The sequence below is a fragment of the Bombyx mandarina genome, chromosome 17 (genome assembly GCF_030267445.1).
Source record: "Bombyx mandarina strain Sakado chromosome 17, ASM3026744v2".
Classification (NCBI taxonomy): Eukaryota; Metazoa; Arthropoda; class Insecta; order Lepidoptera; family Bombycidae; genus Bombyx; species Bombyx mandarina.
This window is the reverse complement of record NC_143223.1, coordinates 6,255,588-6,275,266: the sequence shown is the minus strand read 5'-3', so window position 1 is coordinate 6,275,266 and position 19,679 is coordinate 6,255,588. Positions and strand designations below refer to the sequence as shown.

The 19,679-nt window shown below is 40.8% G+C and overlaps 1 protein-coding gene across 1 annotated transcript in view; it reads left to right on the top strand.

Annotated features, from left to right (window-relative positions):
* The window catches only part of LOC114253209 (uncharacterized), a 60,664-nt gene that overhangs the window by 27,190 nt on the left and 13,795 nt on the right, over positions 1-19,679 (top strand). Inside the window, exon 3 of the mRNA XM_028187997.2 lies at positions 886-1,050. Coding sequence (XP_028043798.2) covers positions 886-1,050 — 165 coding nt within the window. The remainder of the gene's footprint in view (positions 1-885; positions 1,051-19,679) is intronic.

The following is a 19,679-nucleotide window of genomic DNA, read 5'->3' as shown; positions in this document are numbered from 1 at the left end:
ATTTAACCGATCCTGAATTTAAAACAAACTTTTTCAACTCCAAATATCCGCGCGTGGACGAAGTTGTAGGTTTCGTTAAAAAAAATTAAATTCCGACGGTATACTTTGTTTGTGTGATCCTCGTTAGCCAGAGGTCGAAATGTGTTTTTTCTGTTTTTGACATAAAATATCCTACACCTAACTTGTCCTGTCCGTTCGTCATTATAATTCCATCACTGTTTACAGAGCTCAGTACCCATCTGGTATTAGGTGCATAGTTACGAAAGACCAAGTCTAAGTACTGTTCTACTTTTCAAACTGGATTGGACTGCTTCGGTGCAGAATTTGACAGAATCGTAGTTCTACTTCGAGAAAGCGGCAGAACACGATAACCCTCTTATCGTGGCCACCACTAATTATACATCCGACTAAGGCGACGGGGCAACGCAAAGCCGATACATGTCTTGTTGAATAACTTGAAATAGTGAGGGATAGATTCTTCTGTTACTGTTGCAATATTTTCAGTATTAATTTTTATATACTTTGCTCGGTCTACTTGTTTACAAGCTAATTGTTTTAAACTTTTTTTCCTTAAAATCTTCATTATCCTTGTTTCAATTCGATACCGCTATCTCCTGAGTTTAGGCCGTGCAAAAACTATGCATTCCCATCGAAAAGCCTAGAAAGATTTAGGAGCCACTACACCAAAGAAATGAGCTATAGAATTACCGTTATCATGTAAAAGAATTAAACTGCCAGTATGTCCATCTACGGATAACCTTATTAAAATGAATTAAGTAAAAGATGAACAGTATTAAAGCCGATCGACACAAAAATAACAATATTATTTTGCCATATAAAAGGGGCTTCTCTAAAGCAAATTCATCATTAAAAGTATCTTTTCAGGTATTCCCTTACCAGGCAGAGGTGGTTACCTAATGTGGAGTGATTCTGGAGTTTGGGCGATTTGCCGATATGTGTTCCATCCTAATATTACTACGGTTAACCACACCGTGATAACTACACCCAAACCTCAAGATATTGGTAGCTTGACGGGATCGTATTCTACATGTAAGTAGCGCAAACTATCTTTATATAACTAACTATATGTATTTTGTTTTAGAAAATGATTTATTGACTGAAATTATAATATTAAGTTTTGGAGACATATCACCTAAGATGTCCAGAAAATGTGTAGCATACTTTGTGTTTGGATGGACAACGGTTTTTTATATATACTGGTTTTCTGTTACATCGTACGAATAGTTTTTCAATGTTTAATAAGGTTGGAAATAAAAAGAACCAGTACGTAACTGGTTTTGTTTTATCAAGGTATGAATAATCGTAGAAAGCATAAAACCATTTTATGAACTTGTTGAACAATTTAAACCTATGTTATATGTTATAATAACGGCTACTGGAATCATTTAAGATAATCTATACTAATACTATAAAGAGGAAAGATTTGTTTGTTTGTTTGTTTCGAATAGGCTCCGAAACTACTGGACCGATTTGAAAAATTATTTCCATTAGAAGCCGACATTGTCCCTCATGAACATAGGCTACTTTTTTTTCATTTTTTTTTATTTTATTTTTTTGGTTTCATGTGTGTTTTAATGTTTCCGAAGCGAAGCGAGGGCGGGTCGCTAGTTTAAGATAATAGGATTGGTTCTGAGACCACTTTCCTGACTATGATGATTTATAACAAAAAAATTAACAAAAAAGAAAATCTACTTCAACGAAACAAATTAAAATAAGAACTAATAAACGTAGTTGGAGTCAACTAAATATGCATTATTAAGAGTAACTCTAAAACAACTAGTCGGAACTTGATAGAACTATTTAATGAAAACCACATGAGAAGTACGAACTTTGAAATAAATAAATAAATCATCAAAATCGGTTCATATAGAACATTGTTCTGACGTAACACACATAAAAAGATCGAATCGAAAACCTTCCTTGAAGTCGGTTAATAAAATAAAAAATTTTCTATATATATAAATAAACCAAAGATTGAGTAAGGCTTTGGTATCATAGAAACAAATTTGTTTCTTTGTTCTGCAAGGGCTCGCATTCTCAAGTGAAGAGGGGATTGACAAGTACTTAAGCCATTAGATTGGAATACTTGTAAATTGGAAAATTGCCAACACAGATACAATGCTTTTACGTTCTTATAAACTCTCATTTCAGAATTATTTTATTTTTAACATTGTTTTCTGGTAATATAAATGTGTTCGTAAATTAATAGTGTAATTAACAAAATTTTTTTTACAAGAAATTAAAGAAAAGTATAATAGTTTGTAAAACCTTGTAATTTGTTTTTTAAATTTCTCACACACAATCTTTTTTATAAGCACGATAGTACCTACCCATATGGGCTTATACAGTATGGGCGTCACCACTCGTATTCATGCGAATTTATTTTGCGGGCTACATTTATTTCTTACCTTTTTTTTTTTTAACGCTGGGGAATCCATTTACGGATACCCGGTCGAGGGGGGTAAGAGACCGGGTTATTTTGGACTCCGGCGCCTCCAGAGAAGAACAGGGAGAAGAAGAAGACAGGGGTCCTCCTCTTCTCCCAATTCCTGCCGGGAGACTATGCCTTGAGAAAGGCGCGCGAGGCACTGCACGGCGTCAGCCACCAAGAGCTACACCGCAAAACCGACTACCGACTACGATGTTAGTTAGTCATTATATGAGTCGCTCGTCAGACATCGGTTGTAACATGGGAATTGTTCCTTAGAGCACAACCAAGTTTAATTAAAAAAAATGAGAACACCGCACTGCCTTCACCGATACCGCGTGCGTTCTTGCTGGTATGCCTGTGACCTAAAAGCGAAGGCGCGTCCCATTTCTGGTGTTGTGAAAGGGCGAAGCCTTTAATCTCAGTGAACTGTATTAGAGGTCTGATCTCTTTGTGGCGGTGACAATGTATCTGATTGTTGCGATCTGACTATACCCCATTCCGCCTCCTATGGCCTCACTAGCTTACGACTTAGGGAAGACATTGAGGTGCGCTACCCAAACCTGGCGATTTGCATAGCTGACATTGGCAGGATACTTGGGACAACAGTAGGGCTACCTATGCAGCCTAACGGGCTGCCAAAAATGTTGACAAACGTAGAGTCATTTTTGTCGATGACTCAGCCTGTCAGGTATCTTTTGCATGAACACGTGTCTGGTTTGAAATGTTGACCAGGGTCAACCCTTCTACTTCTCCTACAGCTTGTCTCGGGTGGGGCTCGGACTTTCGGTTGCGAGTGCAGGGGAATTTACTAGGTGGCCTTGGCAGTCCTACATATTCCACGTACCCCCTTCGCATTCGGATCACGAAATGAAACTCGGCCTCGGTCCGCGCGGGTAGGTGTGGTCGTCGTGGCCTAACGGATAAGACGTCCTGTGCATTCGTGTTGAAGCGATGCACCGGTTTTCGAATCCCGCAGGCGGGTACCAATTTTTCCAATGAAATACGTACTCAACAAATGTTCACGATTGACTTCCACGGTGAAGGAATAACATCGTGTAATAAAAATGAAACCCGCAAAATTATAATTTGCGTAATTACTGGTGGTAGGACCTCTTGTGAGTCCGCACGGGTAGGTACCACCGCCCCGCCTATTTCTGCCGTGAAGCAGTAATGCGTTTCGGTTTGAAGGGTGGGGCAGCCGTTGTGACTATACTGAGACCTTAGAACTATATCTCAAGGCGTGTGGCGCATTTACGTTGTAGATGTCTATGGGCTCCAGTAACCACTTAACATCAGGCAGGCTGTGAGTTCGTCCACCCATCTAAGCAATAAAAAAAAAAAACACACGCAAATTTTTTCAGTATTTCCTTTATATAAGCGCAGTATTTTTGTTGCGATCCGTTAGGAACTGAGAAATAGGTGCGGTGTTCCTAATTTTATAGCACCGACTAAATGTAAACGACTAATGAACGGCCACTGTATATACGTGAAAACGTGAAATGTTTGAACATTCACGCGAATCTTCACGCCGAACTAAATTTTCGTTTATTTTTTTCTATGGCATCTTCTGTTTTAGCTCACTCAGTTTATCCATTAACTAGCGTTGGTTTACTTTACTACCGCACTGTTTTCTTTTTCTAGCTAAAGCTGGTAATGTTTAAAATTTAATTAATAATAAATTTCATCTTATTACGGACTACAGAAACATAAATGATCTCAGTTAATCGGAGGCTACACGAAAATTTAAAATAGCTTTGATTTTGTGTGTCCTACACGCGATTTGTAGGTATTATCTGCGTGAATAATGTGCGCGATTTATATAAATACTAGATAATGACCGAGCTTTGCGCGGTATTTTTTGTTGGTATATTGTTTTTTAAAATTTATATTTAAATACGAATTACATATTGATAAAATAATGAAATATAAATAATAATTTTAGATTTTACCGACAGAATAATAAAAAAATATGAAGTGGTTATTTAAAGAATAAAATCAAAATTATCGATAAAGTTGATTATTGAAAACACGAATAAAACAACATTTTCTGAAAATAAATCGTAGCTAGATCGATTTTTCGCCCCCGAAATTCCCTGTATACTAAATTTTATGAAAATCATTGGAGCCGTTTCCGAGATTCAGATTATATATATATATAGGTATATTTATATAAAATAATTTCTCGTTTAAAGATATACAATATATATTACAATATAAAAAAAACTTTAAATGCCGTTTTGAAATTAGAAAAGAAACATTGATACAGATTTGTTATTTTAACATGTAGTGCTTAGCAAACGATTCACAACAAAATTTATCTTCTGTCGTTTTTTTTTTATATACTCCTTCATTCAATCATTAATTCAATTCAATTGCAATAAGCTTTATTTTGGCGTGTCTCGTTTTAACAAAACGAAGCACGATTACAAAAATTTTTAAGCTTCCATGATTCATTAGAAACCAACCAGATATAATTCAACGTCATAGGATATAGTGAGCTATCTCTAGAATCGTTTACCTACCGCCGCCGGCAGACCGGTTGTAGTCAGAAAGTAAATTATTTCATCGTTCCAGCGTGAACATTGTACGTAAACCAAATATTTCACCGGAATGACGTATGTGGTTATGACTTTTCATCGTAAATTTTAGCTGAGACACAGACGCGGGCAGTTCATCGTTCATTGTGTTTTAACTATCGCAAGCGCCTTGTGAATCGTTCGGAATACACATGTATAAAATTTCAAACACATAACTAGAAAAATAAAGGTTTTAATATACCTAGTGCCCGCTCAACAATCGAAATTCGATTATAATCGTTGATATCTCAACGCTGAGATTATATTATTATGTATTACTAGCTGACCCGGCAAACATTGTTTTGCCATATATAAGATTTCTAGGGAATTTCTAGTGTAGAAAAAAAAACTAACTTATTGTAAGTGTGTAAGGATGTGGTAAATGAGTGAAAGAGGTATGTAGTGCTGTGAACGATGAGGGATGAATATATAATAAAAATAACAAAACCTCATTCAACCACTTAATACCTCATTATAACAAAAAAAAAATGTCCAAATAAAAAAAATTTTTAGGGGTGGACAACCCTAATCACTTAGGGTTATAAAAAATAGATAGTAACCGATTCTCAGACTTACTGAATATGCATAAAAAAATTCATGAGAATCGGTCAAGCGGTTTCGGAGGAGTATGGGAACGAACATTGTGACACGAGAATTTTATATATTAGATTAAAAAAAATGTAAATAAAAGGACCAATTTTCTCACTTTTAATAGATTCAAATAAGAATTAAACTGTTTACGTACCGATGATAAAAAAAGGCATTTAACTCTTTTGTCATGGCCCGTTTCTATATATAAAATAATATTCTAATACGAGGCATATTACTGACAACTTACTATAGGCTTTATTGTAATAATGTTAACAATGCAAATAAGATAATTGCCTCAATTGAAGAGCGAACATTACGCGATCAAATAAATAAATACAACATAAATATTGAATGAATAAAAAATCAGCATTTATGGGCAGATTAAATCGCCACAAAACAAAATTTATACGGTGGTCTAAAACTTGCTTAATAATAACAAAATCGTACGCTATAATCACTTTGTGATGCACAATTTGAAAGCGTACGATCGTGCTATACGATTTAATGATACAGTAAATTCCCGTTCAGTTGTAGTTAGGTACCATAAATAAGATATTTACAGTTTACGATGCTTTCACAAACTAAGGAACAGTTAAGGATCAACCATAAAACATCATCAAATTAATCTAAATGTTCGCAGTTTTTTTTTATAATTAATTTTTTTATAATTAGTGTAGCGGAATGATAACTACACCATGTGATACCTTGATTAAGCAGGCAATTTCAAGCACAATGGCTACAATGAGCTACAATATAAAAATAAATAGTGGTTGAACCACGCCATATTGATTTTACCAAATCGGAAACCAACGCCCCTATATTTCCTTCGTACGCCCTTTAGGTCCAACTCAGCTTACGATAACGATGACAAGGCAGAGTTACTGGCCGATTTATTGCACGAGCAGTGCTCCACCAGTGCTCAAATCGATGACCCCGAACACATCGAGCTAGTCGACATGGAGGTTGAGCGCAGAGCTTCCCTGCCACTCGCGGACGCGTTACCCCTCATTACCGTTAAGGAAATCAAGGATATATGGAGATATTGCGAACTTGGAAAGCCCTCGGCACCGACGGTTTTCATTTTTTTTTATTGCTTATTTGGGTGGACGAGCTCACAGCCCTCCTGGTGTTAAGTGGTTACTGGAGCCCATAGACATCAACAACGTAAATGCCGCCACCCACCTTGAGATATGAGTTCTAAGGTCTCAGTATAGTTACAACCGCTGCCCCACCCTTCAAACAGAAACGCATTACTGCTTCACAGCAGAAATAGGCGGGGTGGTGGTACCTACCCAGGCGGACTCACGCGAGGTCCTACCACAAGTAAAAAAACTTGTTTAAACTCGTGTAAAATAAATATCCTAAAAATAGTATTTTATTCTCATTTTGATTCTTTCGATCCTGAATAAGTTTATTAACGACATACCGTAATTGGTTTGGCTTGTATCGGATAGGGTGTGGGATCTATTACAAAATGGATTTTCAGTGTACCCACCCGCTGCTGCTGGAGCTACGGATTACAAGATTAACCAAGTTTAGATAAGTTTCCCAGCTTGCGTGGCCAGGGTTGACCTCGTTTAGAGCCGGTTTCAAATGATGCCGATTCTATTCGATATATGAACATTAATTTAGGACTTTTTGTCGGGAGCCCGAGAAGCGAAGCTGTGTGAATTGTATGTATTTTCTTAATTTAGTATTAAGGTCTCGTTTGTATACTATAATATTTAGTAGAGGCCATTTAAGCCATTGTCGCTATTTTTTAACGATGATAGGTAAATGAACTTGCGTACTATACGATACTAAGCGATTTCCAGTGCACAACAATGACACTTTTTTTTCGGACAGGGGGCCGAATCTCCTACGACGTGTCCGCGTCTAGGAAGCCCGCGGGGTTAGTGGAACTTGATGGTAATCTGCAGATGTTGTGATCAGACAGCGGGTCCAAGGATGTTTTTAAGGCACTACCGCACCAAACGACTCCCCTTGCATTCTCTCACCACACGTTAAATCTTCACTTGGGATCAGTAGGGGGCTCCAGCGGTTATAACACTACAAAGAGAATTGCGGCGCCACCCCGAGGACGACCGACGGGTCGTCGAGGCGATCGTCGACAACCACGCCACCAACGCCGGTCTCCGCGGTAAAAAAAAACCACGTTGAGCTCTTGAAGTTTATGTTTATTTGCACACATAATTTATCAACAGTATCTTGAGATTTACCTTAGAGTTTTTTTCGATTTAGATTTTTAACGATTCACCAGTAAATACATTTACTATTTTGTAAAAAAATATTAAATTGGAATTATTATCATAACAGGTCGCGTCGAATAGGACATACGTAAATATGACTCAAGGCAAATGAAGCTACTCCCAAAAAAAAATCATCATAATATAACCTGTGTGAATAAAAGAAAACATGTATTTCTGTACTGATTGCAAGCTATCAAACGTAATGATAAAATGTAATTTCATGTTACGATGATTTATAATCGCATTGATTCCTCTAATGTAGTCGTTCAGCGTGCCTAATATAATTTTACGAGTTTTGTCACGTCTCCGTTCAATATCATTATTATTCTCAGAGATACGTCAGACCATGTCGCCGCTTTATTAAAATATCTTTGCCTATACTGTCAGAGAACATAGGCCGAGAAAAACCGTTATATAAAACTCGATCTCACTGTTGAGATGCGTTGTATCACTCAAATTATATGTTTAAAAGTGTTTCGCGTATATATCTTAATAAGCCCGGGCAGGGGGATCCCGAAGCTTGAACTTTGCTCCGTGAGGGGGCACGAGGACCCAGCTAGTATGTGTGTAAAGAAAAATCTTTATTATTTAAAACTCTTTAGTTTAAAAAAAAAAAATTCAGTGTTATGGAATGAAGTCTGTCATTGAGTAAAAAGAGAGTTCAATTTTGTATAGTTTATTAATACTGTTTACTGTTTAATTTTTAATATTAATTTTAAAATATATTAAGGGCCTTAAATATTTTTTTATCTTATTATACATATAACAGAAAACGCAATTAAGACTTTTATTATTTATTCATTCCGAAGTACCGACATACCAAATACCCACCTACATACCAAAAACCTACACTGAAGCTCCAAAAACAACTGTCCAAAGTTTCAAATCATTCAGATAAACTCGCCGCGAACAAAAACAAACACTTTTCAACATATCAAATAACATAGTCATATTTAGATAAATGATAATGTTTTTTTAATCCGTTTCCAAACTTTTTTGTAGAATCTATTAAATAAGACAAACAAATTTATTCAGAATTTCATGTATTCAGTGATAATCACAGACACAATTGAATATTAATAAATAAAAAATGAGCATAATATTCCTAACCTAAAAGTACATGTTATTATCCGCAACATGCTTCGTCAGATTACAGAAATAGAGTTATCAGCAACATGCTTCGTCAAAAAGTACAATACTTACTTTCAGCTACTAGCGTCGTTATAAGTAACATATTAGATCAGGTTTTCAGTACTAAATAATATTTCCTAGAGCAGATTTTTTTTTTTTTTTCCCTACCTTTGCTGATAGCCTTGAGAGGCTATTTCAGCTTCGCCCTAACGTTAGTAGGTGAGCTCGCGGGGCTCAACCGGAGAGTTGCTAACACTGACCCTAGCAAGAGCAGTGCTTCGCAGAATCTACCACCGGATCGGAAACGCGACCCACTGAGAAGATCCGGCGAGAAACTCAGTGGGCTGTGTCTATGGGTTAGTTCGCTCGTCGAGCCCTTCGTCGCAAGCGACGGGTTCGACGAGGACGGTGACCGGTGCTTGTGGTGCCTAAAAGCACCGTTAATGGATCGGGAGGATCCGTAATGACGTGCTTTGGGCGACGTCGACGGTTTACCATTCGGTCTACTGGGTCGGGTATGTAATTTCCAGCGGCTACGATGAGAGGGTTCTCATGTCGTGCTGCCTTCTCAAAATGGCGCAGCGATGCCGACTGTAGATACTTACTAAAAGAGTCGAGCTCCAGGTCGTCGTAGAGATCCACATTCCTAAGGAACCAAGGCGCTCCGACGGCTATCCTGCAGAATCGTGATTGAATAACCTGAAGGGATTTCAAGTGGGAGCGGGCTGCGTGAGCGAACACTACGCTTGCATACGTCATGACGGGGCGTATACAAGTTTTGTAGAGAGTTACCTTATTACGGAGGGACAGTTTGCTTCGACTACAAAGCATTGGATAGAGTCGTCCTAGAATAAACGCGGCGCGGTCGCGTACCGTTTTTATATGGGGACGGAATGTCATCCCTCTGTCGAGGGTGACGCCTAGATATTTGACCTTCGAGACCCACGGTATGGGCTGGCCAAAGAGAGTGATGGGACTAACGGCGGAGGTGTTTGCGCGCCTACTACGGAGTGGGATGCTCGAAGTGATGTTCGGAGGGCGACCCCTTTTGAAGAGCACCGCTGCGCTTTTCGTGGGGTTGATGTCAATTCGCCACTTCCGGAACCACTGTCCCATGGTGGCTACTGCGATCTGGAGTCGCCGATGAAGCAGCGACATCTTCCTACACGAGTAGTAGATAGCCGTGTCATCGGCGAAGAGCGCTAGATGGGTCTCCGGAGACCGGGGTATATCATTGATATACAAACTAAATAATAACGGGGAGAGCGCGGAGCCTTGCGGGACTCCGGCGGTCAGTTGACGGGGACGAGAACGAGTTCCCTCTACTCGATATCGAAACGAACGGTTCGACAAGAAGTCTCGTATGATGAGCACGAGTCTGTCTGGCACTCCCATGTTGTACAGTTTATAAATTAAACCATTGTGCCAGACTTTGTCGAACGCTTTCGCGATGTCGAAGAAGAGGGCGCCGGTCGGGATTTGTTTACGCCTATTTAGTCCTATCAGGATGTGCTCCGTGAGGCGGTGCACTTGTTGTACGCACGAGTGTTTTGAGCGGAATCCGAACTGTTCGTCTATGAGAATTTTGTTCGCGGTAACAAAATCCCAGAGGCGTTTCCTAAGGAGACGTTCGTAAATTTTTCCTATCGTCGGGAGGAGACTAATCGGACGGTAACTAGAAGTTTCGTTTCTCGGTTTGCCCGGCTTATGTATACCGATAACGTCCGCTTCTTTCCACACCGCGGGAAAGATGCAGTGCGTCATAGCGGCATTTAAAATTGTAGCCAACATTGCTATCAGTTGGACTGGCAAAAGTTTTAGCGCGCGGATGCGGAGCCGGGTGCCTTCCTAGGTTGTAGGTTGTGGATCGCGTCTTTAACTTCGTCAGTGGTAATGGGGGGTAACGCGTCCGAGGGCGGCAGGGAAGCTCTGCGCTCGACCTCCCCGTCGACTAACTCGGAGTGTTCGGGGTCCGCGTGTTGAGTGCTGGTGGTGCACTGCTCTTGCAGTGCATCGGCCAGCAGCTCAGCCTTGTCATCGTCATCGAATGCCGGTGGTTGGCCTGAAGGGCGTACGAGGGGAGGCATAGTAGCGGTAGTTTCGGATTTGAGAGTCCTAGCTAGTCGCCAGTATGCTTGGTGGGAGGGCGCGAGTTGTTCTAAATAACTATGCCAATTATCGTTACGCGCGTCGCTTAAGCGGGAGTGGACTTCGCGTTGTAGACGACGCATCCGAATCCGGTTTGAATGCGTGGGAAGACGATCGTAGGCCCGGATTGCCGCGTTCCTAACTCTTAAGAGGTTCCTAAGATCGGGGGACAGTCTGATGCGGTGGAAGCTGTCCTCCACATCGACTTCTTTTGAAGATCTAATGATCGCGGAAAAGATGTGATCGGTAATGATGTTTATGGATTCGACGGTGTCCTCGGGGGATAGATTCGAATCCGGGCCGTAAGGGAGGATTGGCGGAGCGGCTTCGGCTAGGCACGTGCCCAGCTTATTCCAATCTATCATGGTCCTCGTAACAGTGACTGGGTTGTGAGGGCGACCGAGCTGCATAACGACAGGTCGGTGGTCTGAGTCGAGCTCTGACAGTGCTTCGATGGAACGCAAGCGCAGAGTTACGTTCCTAAGCAATGCCAGGTCTATAGTGCTCAGACGGAGCGCGATGTTATACGGATAACATGTTGGAGTTGAGGGACCGACTACTTCAAAGGTGAGGTCGTCTATAAACGCGTCGAGACGCCTACCGTTAACGTTCGTACGATGGCAGTTCCACCTAGTGTGGTGGCAATTTAAATCGCCTGCCAGGATGACAGAGTCTCCCATGCCGAGCAGTGACTCGATGTCACTGCTCAGAAGGGGCTTGTCCGGGGGGAGATAAACGGATGCGATGACGATCGGCTAGTGTCCCGTCAGCGAGATACGGCACACTGACGCCTCGATATGTGAGAGCGGGGGAGTATCGAGAGGGACAACGTGCAGGGCCCGCCTATAGTAAATGGCAGTCCCGCCTTTGGAGGCGGTGAGTCTGTCATTCCTAACCATGACGTAATTCGCGACTTTCGGGTCACGACGCGAGGGCTTCAGACAGGTTTCCTGCACTAATAAAATATCTACAAGATTGTCGCGGAGGAATTCAAAAATTTGATCGCGTTGCCGCGCGAGTCCGTTAGCATTATAGAATGCTAACGTAAAGGAATACGGTTTTTTTCTACCTTTTTGCGCCATTGGTTACCGGTAAAGATTTACAAAGTGCGGGACACGGACTCGTATACGTCCATGTGGTCGAACGCGGCCGCGAGCCGCTGTTCGGGGGTTACCGACCTACGGATAGCGTCTGCGAACGATCGCAGACGGTCGAAGTTGACCGCAGTGACGAAGTCGCGCACGAGCGCGAAGTCGTTGGCGGTAGAGGGTTGCGGGGGACGGAACGCGGGCGCGGGGCGAGGTGCGAGCAGGGGCTGGGGCGCGGGGCGTGTCGCGAGCGGGGCGGGGGTGCGGTTTGCGTTCCCGCCTTCGTATACGGCAGCGGCTTTTTCCACGCCGAGACCGTGGGAACTGCAGCCGGCACGAAGGCGGGTTTCGGCACTGAAGGCGCCGAAGTCTTTGGGCCGACGGTTCGGGGGGCTGGGTGGGTCGGACGTTTACGCGGAGCCCTAGGACATCCACGGTAGTTCGCGGGGTGCCCTTGCTTAAGGCATAGGACACAGCTTGGAGGTTCGGTCGCGGTTTCCCTAACTCGCGAGCAATCTAATGTGGCGTGATCGCCGAGGCACTTTACGCAGCGGGGGCGCGCGTGGCAATTACGAGCCGAGTGGCCGTAAAGCTGGCATCTGTAGCACTGCCCGGGAGTATCACGTTTATGGGGGGCTTCGATTGAGATCCCGGATAGGCCGCAAATTGTCGTGAGACATACGATCTTCTTTTTGGCCTCCGGGGTGGGTTCTAGAGCTACCAGGATCATGTTGTAGGGCTGCTTGCCCCGCCCACTGTGCATCCGGTGCACACTAACTAACGGGAGGGACTGAGCGGTCAGATCCTCCTTTATGTAATCGATGTCTAACTCCTTGGGGACTCCGCGTATCACTACGCGGAGCTCGCGGTCCTCCTGAAGAGCATAGGTGTGAAAACCTATGTTCTCCTTTCGGAGGTATGAAGAGAGGGCCCTATGGTCGCCCGGCGTTGCGACCTTTATCTGAATCCCATGCGCGACGTTACGCGCATGGGTGTAATTAATTTTGTTGGCCTGAAGGGCCTGGGACACGCGATTCCACGCTGTCTTCTCTTGAAGTATCAGCGGGGGCGGGGCAGCTAGTTTAGGAGCGGGCGCGGGCTTAGGACGCGGCGGCGGGGTTACGCGGCGAGCGGAGTCCGACTCTGGTGTCACGACTACCTGCGGGCGGGAGGCGGTCGCGGATTTAGTTTGCTTCGTCGTGGAGCTCCGGGACTCCACGGCGCGAGTACGCTTTTTGCCGCGCGTTACGGTTTGGAACCCATCCGAAGTTCCAGGCTGAGGGCTTGACGCGGATTCGAAATCCATCTCCGATTCGGTATCGGAGCCTGAACTCGAAACGATCGAGGTCGCGACGGACGAAGCGCGCGATGACGTAATCGACGCGGGCGCGGGGGTGGGGGTAGCGTTAGGCGCTATGTGAGTCGCATCGTTGGAACGTGCGCTCGAACTTGACGCGGCGGCGGGGGGCGTGCGGCGTGCCTCCGAGGCACGTTTGAGATACGCGGCGACGGACGCGGGGGGGAAGGAATTGCCACGAGAGGCCCTAAATTCGAGATACTCGGCCCTAATTGACGGGTACCTATCCCGGAGGAACCCGACAATATCACTAGCACTATCTTCATGCTCCATTCTTCGGTCTTCTTGCCCGGGGGGGGGCGGCCCCGGGACTTTTGTTGAACTCGCCGAAAGGCGAGGCCCCGGATAGGATTTGTAACCCCCCTGTGCTGCAGGACAGCAAGGAGCAGGGGGGGGGGGGGAATGCCTATGCCGTGAAAACGGCAATCGGCGGGGAAAAGGAAAGGAACCCGCTCGGGCTGTATAATGCTACAGCAGGCAGAATCGCGAGCGGGGGTCTAGTCTTGAAAAAGACTGTTGTTTTGGGAAGGGTTAGGAAATCGCTAGCCTGTGAGTGCCACAGGAAGCCTGATCGTAGCGATTGGTTTTGCCTTGAAAAAGACAGTTGGTAAAGGGTGGGTTCGCGGTTACAACACTTTAGCGCACAAAAATGGACTCCGATACGCAGATCGCAAGCAACCAACGGATCGGAACGTCCGCACTACCGAATTGTAAGCACGATGTATTCACGGTCACTACACTGTCGAGCACAACTGTGAGTTCAGAGACGCAGCTCGCAAGCGGGCCACGGATCGGAAAGCACGTCCGCGCACGACCGAGTCGTGAGCGAGAATGCCTAGAGCAGAGATCCGGCTACCGGCTTTTCAATGCAATCACAAATAATTGTCCTAATAATCTTGAACTTTGAATACAACTTAATTGTTTGTATAAATTCTAATATTTGTGTATCCCTATAGAAATTTAACGCCCTAGCTTGGATCAGTATTCAACTAGTTCTTCGACAGCTTTAGCAACGCGATTATTGCATGTAATGAGGTCAGAGTTATAAAAGTTTATTAATGTTATTTACAACACAATTCATAAAGGTTCAATTACATGCCATGAGTCAGTTTTATTGTTTTCTGAGATCCACATAGTAATATGATTGAGATCATCGGAGCCAGAGTGATGGTTATACTTAACGCGAGTGTTGACGAATTAATTTGGCAATGAAAAAATGATTATGGAAAATCAAACTTAAGCCTACAAAGCTTATAAATTTCCATAATTATTAGTGGCCGAGAAAAAAATGTTAGCCAACATGGATAAATGTCTTTATTCGCGACATTTCGGCGGCGAAGCAGATTACGTTTCAGTTTGAAGTATATTCATACTCAGACACATTTAAGCTCATGTCTCTAGTTGTGTAGTGGCCCATACGCTGTTGCTCCAGTGACTACTTAAAAACAGAACAGTAGTCAGTAATATTATCTCACCAACTACTCTTCAAAATCAAGAATTTAATTATTTTTTATTCCTTAGATGGGAATAGGGGTTCACGGTCCGCTTGGTCTGAAGTGGGTACAGGAACCCACAGATATTAGCTACATAAATGCTACCACCCAACTTGAGTTTTGGGTTCTAAGTCCTAAGTATTATAGACTGTCCCAGTCTTCAAACCGAAACACATTATTGCTTAGCGCCAAAAATAGGTAAGGTGGTCACAGCACGTCCTACCATCAGTCAGATCGTAGTATTAAAATTAAACTAGTGGTCCCGCAGTAGTCGATATTCGAGTATAATTAATTGAAATTATAAGTTTGAACATTATTAACGTTCTATTGTCAAAGACTAAACAAACTTCTATAATCACAGATTTCACCAAGACTACACTATAGACAAATAATGTTAACCTATTCTCAATTTGACCACAGACTATATGCAATAACAAAAGTTTGACAATAAACAAAGAGTAGGTATATATGTTTAAGTGTGTGAGTCAAATACATGGTAGTATGTGTAATGCTTTTTTAGTATGTGTAATGCTTTTTTTATTGATTTAATGTATTATTTTGCATAATTTTTAAAAAATATTAGCAATCTGCACTCCTTCTCTAAATTCTCTATTAGTACGGGAAAATTCATACTCCTCCGTCCACGCAATTTTCGTAAAAAGGGGTACAAAGATTTTGCTTCACGTATTAATATATAGATTTATTTACTTTTATTGGTACCATATAATCACTCTAACATGTTCCTTACAAGCATTTTACTATAGGACAAGCTTAATGTAGTTTCGTTACAGAATCTCTGCTATACACAAACACGGGATCTCCCGTTGAGACACAGCTGGAGCATAATTTAGTCATTACTTCCCCCTGCTGCACAATATGAACGAACATGATTGACCTATTAAAACATTGCGATAACTATAGTCTCTAGCCACTTAACGTCGCATATCCATCCGGTGCGATAAAAAACAAAACACAAAAGCAGAATACCTGATCGTTTTCGTCATTGTTTGAATCCCGCAATTATTATCTATAAGCTTTGGCTATTAAAGTTAATGCCAGCTATTTACTTTGAGGAAAAAGGTGAAAGCTTCCAGAGTTTAAGCTGAAACGCTTTGCTACAAATCGGAACGTATTATTACGGTGTAACTAGAACAAGTGAGAGTGATATCGAATGTGAAGGAGTATTCAAATAAATTACAATCTATATTTTAAGAATATTCAAATAATATTATACAAAAATATATTTTAAGAAATGCTGCAAATGTTTTGGATGGAGACAAAAAGCCTTAAAATTTGATTAAAAATTACCTTTTTTTTTTGAGCCCGCCTTTTATTTAGCGTACCAAAGTTGAGGAATCAACTAAGTAATTTATTCAGCTGACACGTATGTATAGATAGATATCAATTGGTGAAAGCCGTTGGAGAAACTCACTAGAGCCAATCACTCTATATATTGGGCGCACGTATATTTTTTTGTTGTGAACATTTTTAAAATTTACTTGTTGGTTTGTTTTGAAATTTGTACACGTTGTTCTCCGAAACAGCTAATCTACTTGCCAATTATACGATGCATTAAAATAAGTTTATGTAATATATTTTACTGCTTGTTTCTACCGATATATATATGCATTTTTATTTAACATAATGCTATGAGCATCCTTCTAATTCCAATCAATTGTTTTTTTTTTCTCTCATAGAAAGTATATATATTTTTTTTATTATTGCTACGCTGGGTGGACGAGCTCACAGTCCACCTGGTGTTAAATGGCTACTGGAGCCCATAGACATCTACAACGTAAATGGGCCACCCACCTTGAGATATAAGTTCTAAGGTCTCAGTATAGTTACAACGGCTACCCCACTCTTCAAATCGAAACGCATTAATGCTGTATAGACTATGTGAATAAAATAACTACATTTTGAAAAATTAGTAACCTTAATTTGAATAAGAAAACATCACACATAGGGTTATCCCTACGAACACAAAACGCACGTTACAAGACCATTCTTTTTTTTTATCCCAATAAAAATATTTATTTTCGTTCAACAGGTACGAAGCATAAATTATAGCTTTATGAAATCAAAAACACAACGTTATCTGTGAAATTTCAACGTTATTATTTCAGTAGAAATCGTTAAATCATCATGCTTAGTTACCGAAGAGAAAAAAAAAACTAAACTAACACACAGATCGCTCGAGAGCCACGGGAACCGGCCAGACATGCCGTGAAGAATAAACAGTATTCTATTCTGCCCACACAATAAGATTTATAGTCACGGATAAAAATACCGCATCGGTTCTTTTAAGTCGTCAACGGGTCGTTTCCGCGGTTAGATATCTAAAACGCATTACCAATCCCGGTTAATAAATAAACAATAGTAAACTGTAAACCAAAAGAAAACAGAATGATAGAGTCGTATTTGCGATAACGATAAAATAATAACAAATGTGAGCTAGGTTAACATCATTTAATAATTGATACACATATGTACCCAATAATAGCTGTGTATGTTTTTGTTAACAATGATCGTGAGCTACTTAAGAAACATAATTAAACTTAATTATCGCGATGCGTGCCATACTTTTTTGTAAGTGCAGAAGGAACTGCCTTGCACTGTCGTATATCTTCGTTCCGAGTTTTCAGAGACATGAGCATGCTCCGTTGAATATACATTACAGAAACACTGCTCATAAATACAATGTACCCGCATGACCACATCAAAGAACTGTGATTATTTTAGATTAGAGCTTAATGAATGATATGGATTTACAGTTTTGAACGCAAGACGATAAATAATTCCGTAGCTTAACAACGTGAGCAGTGAAGGTGTACATAATATGTATTGTGGCTAGGAAACTTCAACAACGTACGAAGATGCTATCGAGCATCGGGTGGGTGAACACAGCAGAAACAATTACGCATGTAGCTAACTGTAAAATAATCATAAAGGGTAGAAGATATATCTATATATTAATACGTGAAGCAAAAACTTTGTATCCCTTTTTACGAAAATTGCGCGGACGGAAGAGTATGAAATTTTCCACACTTATAGAGAATATAGAGAAGAAGTGCACAATGCTAATATTTTTTTTAAATAATGCATATAAGATACATTAAATCAATAAAGAAAACATTACACACACTACATACCATGTATTTGACGCACACACGCATGCATACTATTTATTGTCAAACTTTTGTTCTTGACGTCTGCGGTCAAATTGAGAATAGAATAAATATTGTTTGTCTTTATTAATATTTTTTTATAGTGTAGCCTTGGCGAAATTTGTGATTATAGAAGTATAAAATACAATCATAATAGTGTACAAACTTACAATTCCAATTAATTATAGTCGAATTTAGACTACTGCGGGACCTCTAGTTTTTACAAATGCGTCATGTAAACCATTTAAATGAATACTATAATTAATAGAGTCTTAGGTCGTTGACAAGTGTAGGCCATAATCGATTAGTATTTTTTTATTTTTTTATTGCTTAGATGGGTGGACGATCTCACAGCCCACCTGGTGTTAAGTGGTTACTGGAGCCCATAGACATCTACAACGTAAATGTGCCACCCACCTTGAGATATCAGTTATAAGATCTCAGTATAGTTACAACGGCTGCCCTACCCTTCGGACCGAAACGCATTACTGCTTCACGGCAGAAATAGGCAGGGCGGTGGTACCTACCCGCGCGGACTCACAAGAGGTCCTACTACGAGTAGTATTCATAATTGTTAATATTTTAACTGCGACAACAGTGAGTAAATACTATAAAACGTCATCTGTTTGATGATGTACCATGCGTACGTATCAAAAATATTCAAAGAGAACGAAATCTGTTAACACATCTCTCTATTTACTTGAACGTTCGTGGAATTATGTTTAATATAAACCGTTACTATAATTAAACATCAATATATTTGCTTCGAAAGTGGTTCTATATTTAAAAGCCCGATTTCCAATTAGACACGCGCGCTGTAAATACACTCTATGTCGTAAAATTAAATAATTTTACATAAATAAAACACACATTGAAGCTACCGTACAAAACATGGAGACAGAATGTAGACAAACATTTACACACGTGAATGCTAAAATTATGTTACTTTGTAAATAATTAATAATTATTTCGATTATAAACATCAATGTTTATCAATTACTCAACATCAAAGGCTGCAGTTTCAAAACGAAAAGGTTTGGTCAAAGAGCGGTATTTGCCGTTTGCTTTGTACACTGTAACAATTTATATTTCGAGCTTTGATTGATTGCTTGAGTTGAATACTCATGATTAAGTGGTATGTGTAATGCGAAGAGAAAACAATCTTCTATCTCTCTCAGATATTGGTACCTTAAGGACAGTGAAGTCATAAAAAAATTATGTGCATTATTTTTATTATGTATTAGTTTCCACCACACCACAATCTCTTCATTCATTTTCATTAATTTATTCCTTATTAAAATTCAATTTAAACACATTTGTGCCACACGTACTTTATGTTCTAAAAATGTTTGAACTCAAATTTGTTTCTGCTAACAATAATTTGTATAATACTTAGGACATTGAAAAACTCGTTAAAACAAAATTAT